This window comes from Merops nubicus, unplaced genomic scaffold (genome assembly GCF_000691845.1).
Source record: "Merops nubicus isolate BGI_N331 unplaced genomic scaffold, ASM69184v1 scaffold31322, whole genome shotgun sequence".
NCBI classification, from domain to species: Eukaryota; Metazoa; Chordata; class Aves; order Coraciiformes; family Meropidae; genus Merops; species Merops nubicus.
Window position 1 is genome coordinate 8,224 of NW_008594793.1, and position 3,879 is coordinate 12,102.

Below are 3,879 nucleotides of genomic sequence, written 5' to 3' on the forward strand. Positions count from 1 at the left end.
CTGCACTCATCCTGCAGAAGCTACAGAAAAACTCTCCCTGATTTAGAGCTTGCTGATAAACCTGGCCCAGTGCAATAGCTGAATTTCCAGCATTGACTAGAGTGATGTTTTTAGAAATACTTCCATTTTTGTAGTGAGTTAAAAAGCTCAGGTTTTTAAACCCAGCATTTTCTGTGAATAAAACAGTGCTGTGGTTATTTTGCAACTGGTTTCTGACCTTTTTAGCTCTGAGATTTCTCTAAGAAAGATCTGTTGCCTCTGGTCAGCTAGGTTTTTTGCAGAAGTAAACTCTTTTTGCTGTTTCAAGAAGAAATGCAGTTGCACTATAATTCCCAAAGGAAATTAAGGAAGTTTACTAGTTATTTGTTGATTTAAATATATGGGTAAAGATATTTTATTTCCCCTAAGTGACCTATCTTTCAAATTAATTATTGTGTGAAAGTACCTTAAATAAAGTTTCATAAAACTCAAGATCTGAAGCCTGTATTTTTATTAGAAAGTCTATATTCTAATCAGAACTTCCTGACCCTCATAACTCAATTCATGCCTCTGGTAAGTGGTTATACTGTTCTCTTTTTTGGCAAAAGCAGATGCCTCTATACAGGCACAGTCAATTGCAAATTGCAGCAGAGAAGGTTTTTGGTCTAAGGCATGGATAGCATTTTAAAATTTTCTGTAATTCTCCTCTGTTTTTATGATTTGACTTAATTATAGTCACTTTGATAATATAACGTATTTTCTGAGCAACATACTGTAGGTGTTATATGCTTTATACTGAAAAAAAGTGTTCTTCCTATTGATTGCACAGCTTCCCCACTATTAAGAGTAATACAAATGTAAAAGTAAACCAATTACTTTCAGTAGGACCAGGAACTAAAAAATTGATTACATTCCAGGCAATTTTCCATGCCAATCAACTTTGAACCACTTTGAACCAATTTCTTATTGTATCAATAAGAAACATTTTGCATTTCTCACTTGGTGTCTGAGAGTAAACTTTTAAGTTCACGTTTCTTTCACTAACCAGGGATGAATTCATCCCAATATTTAAATTTTTACCTCTCCTCATTTTTCCATTCCTCCAACCTTACTAAGTATTCACTAATTTTTCTAGAGGTTATCTCTCTATTCACAAGGTAAATATATTTATTGCCAACCAATCCAACCAACTGAGGCACCACACACAGCTCACAGACAAAACATGATTTATCAGGGAGAAATGAATTTTCCTACAGTCTTTCATTCTTAATCATCTGAGAACTTGAAGGACTCTGTGCAACTGAAATCAATAATAATGGTACTTACGAGAGATGATGAGCTTGGTTCCCGTGCCGAAGTATTTGATCCAGCTCGTCCACAGTGTGTTTTGACTTTACAATAACCTAACACACTCTCTCGCTGAGGAAAATCTCATTTTTTTTTCTCCCAGTCAACCCCAGGAGTTTGCACGAGGGCCTGGCCCATGGCTCCTGGGAGGATGTGATGAATTTCAGACTTGCACCAGGTTGTTCAGCTGATATCTAATGCCCTTTGGATTAAATCTGAAGGCTAAATCTCCTTCCTAAAGGGCTGCAAGTTTGTTAGATAACCCCTCTCTTTAACACCCAAGGATTAGATGAAGGTTTCTCTTCAATTTCAGACACACAAATAGGTGCACCAAGTTGTGCATGTTAAAAAATACATACCTTCAGGTGACAATCCTGCTCGTACCCAGAGAGGTGAGACGATCCCCTCTCACCTGTAATTAGGTGGCATCAAGTGCTACCAGCATGGAGTTCATTTTTAGTTGTCTTAATATGCTTCAGCAGAGGCAAAGAAGGGAGAGCCAGCACCATAAGCATTGTGAAGGTGTCCATGTGCTGCAGGTGGCATCTTCTGCTCCCAGGACGTGGTCTTTATCTGCCCATCTCCTGTAATCCCTCCAGGCTCTGCAACAGCAGCTCCCCACATACTAACTGGAAGGAGAAGGAGGCTTTTCCTTTGCACACAGGTTTCTTATTGAACAGCCCAAGATGACACCAGAGGAGGCACTGCTCTGTCCATCAAGCAGCCTGCGTGCTTCCTTTGCCATTGAAAAGAAACTGAGTGTGGCACACTGACTGCAAAACAACACTGGGAAATTACCCTCTGTGGCTAGAAGGAGGAACCAGACTGAGGGTGAAGCCTCTCGGTTGAAGTAGGTGTTACAAAAGCAGTCGTGTAGTCTGAAGGCTCCTGGGCAAGACTATTGTGAACACAACCACAAAGCAATGGCAGGAGTGATGGAGACAAAAAACGGTGCAGACCGGTGCATTTCCTGCCATGCCTTTAGACACATGGCAAAGGAGGCCACCACCTTCTCACCTGCAGTTGCTGGGACTGTTGGGTTATCGTCGGGACAGTGAGTAGCTGGGAGGTCTCACTAGAAGAAAAGTGAAGCAGTGCATGTTGCAGACAGCTTGTCTAACTCTGCTGTATGAGCTGAGCTTGCAAGTATGAGGAGCACAAAACTGACCTGTTGGAGACCTAAAACACATTTGAAATTGTTGTGTGACCTTTTCATCTCCTCAGACTAATCTACTCTAATGAATTACACTTCACTGAGCCACATGAGGAGAGTATCAGGGTACCACAGCAAAGGGAAATATTAAGCAGAGGCTTGATGGCAGAGAAAAACCCCTGTGGCTGAATTTCTCAGGAGGGTGGACATGTACCTTGAGGCAATAGCTAGGAGGGATTAACTGCTTTGGTATGGAAAGCTGCTCTATATTATGGAAAGCTCTTTCCTTTGCTAATAACTTTGGTAACACTGTCTTCAAGTTTTTGGGTAATTCAGAAACACAGACAGAGGGGGAAAGGGCTTAAAAACAATGAACAAAAATTCCCACTTCCAGATCTCAGGAGGAATAAATAGAATATCTTCCTCCTCCAACAGCTAGTAACTTTGTAGAGAAAATTACATTCCTTTTTCTCTGCTTACAATTTTAACAAAGCCTCAGGCTAAAGTTCTCTTTTGCAGTTTTCTTTGTGAGGCCAAAGGTTTTGAAGAGCTCCTGTATAGCCTGCTGGCCTATTTCCAGGAATATGGAAAAGTGCCACTTTCCATTGAATAAGACCTTACCACCAGTTCACGGACAAGCTTGAGTGAAAAGGAAGAGAAGGTGGGATGCAGAGGATGGGTTAAGTATTGAACTTTCCCCATTCCGTTTGCATTGCCCAATCGAAATCTCTAGTTTTTGGCAGATGATGCTTCCAAGTCAGCACTGACCATACCCTGATTTTTTTTTTGCTGGAAAGAGAAAAGGAGAAATGCTATCATTAGCTGGAATTCAGAGATTTGATCCTTTGAAAAGATTTAGAGATTTGTCCTTTTCAAAGGACAGTTGTGGAGGGTTAGTGCTCTGTTTTGGGTAGCAAAAGAAAGTTTGGCCTTTCAGCAGTTCACATCAGGTGGAGCAAGAAAACTTGGGGAGCAGCAGTTACAACCCTGTGGCTCAGAGACTGAGGGAGGGGTTTTTGTCTTGATGATCTTTGAGTTTCTACGACAGGGGAACTCAGAGGATCCCAGTAGGCACAGTAGTAGGTAGCAGCGTCCTCTGGAGTTACATCTTTTATTGTAAGAACACACCGGTTCTGGCCAGAAACTTTTTCAACCATGTACCTGTTTGGATGAAAGCCACTGTCAAAGGAAGCTTGCCCTCCTGTAAAGTACAGCAGCCGCTCTGGAGCTCTCCCCTCCTTCTGCAGGTACCAGTGTATGACGGTGCTATCAAAATTTCCCCCTAAACTTTTGATTTCACAGGTCATCCGCACACTTTTTTGGGACCTGGTGATGGACACAGGACTCTGCACAGGAATTTTTTGTGCATATCCATCTAGGGGGAAAAAAAAAAACAAGGA

At 41.5% G+C, this 3,879-nt stretch overlaps 1 gene segment (V, D, J or C); it reads right to left on the bottom strand.

Moving 5' to 3' along the window:
- Positions 1 to 1,305: 1,305 nt before the first annotated feature.
- The window catches only part of LOC103768722, a gene marked incomplete at its 3' end in the record, with an annotated part of 2,693 nt that continues 119 nt past the window's right edge, over positions 1,306 to 3,879 (bottom strand). The window contains 2 exon segments of the V gene segment in view: positions 1,306 to 1,356; positions 3,540 to 3,854. Of these exon segments, the coding sequence occupies positions 1,306 to 1,356; positions 3,540 to 3,854 (366 nt within the window).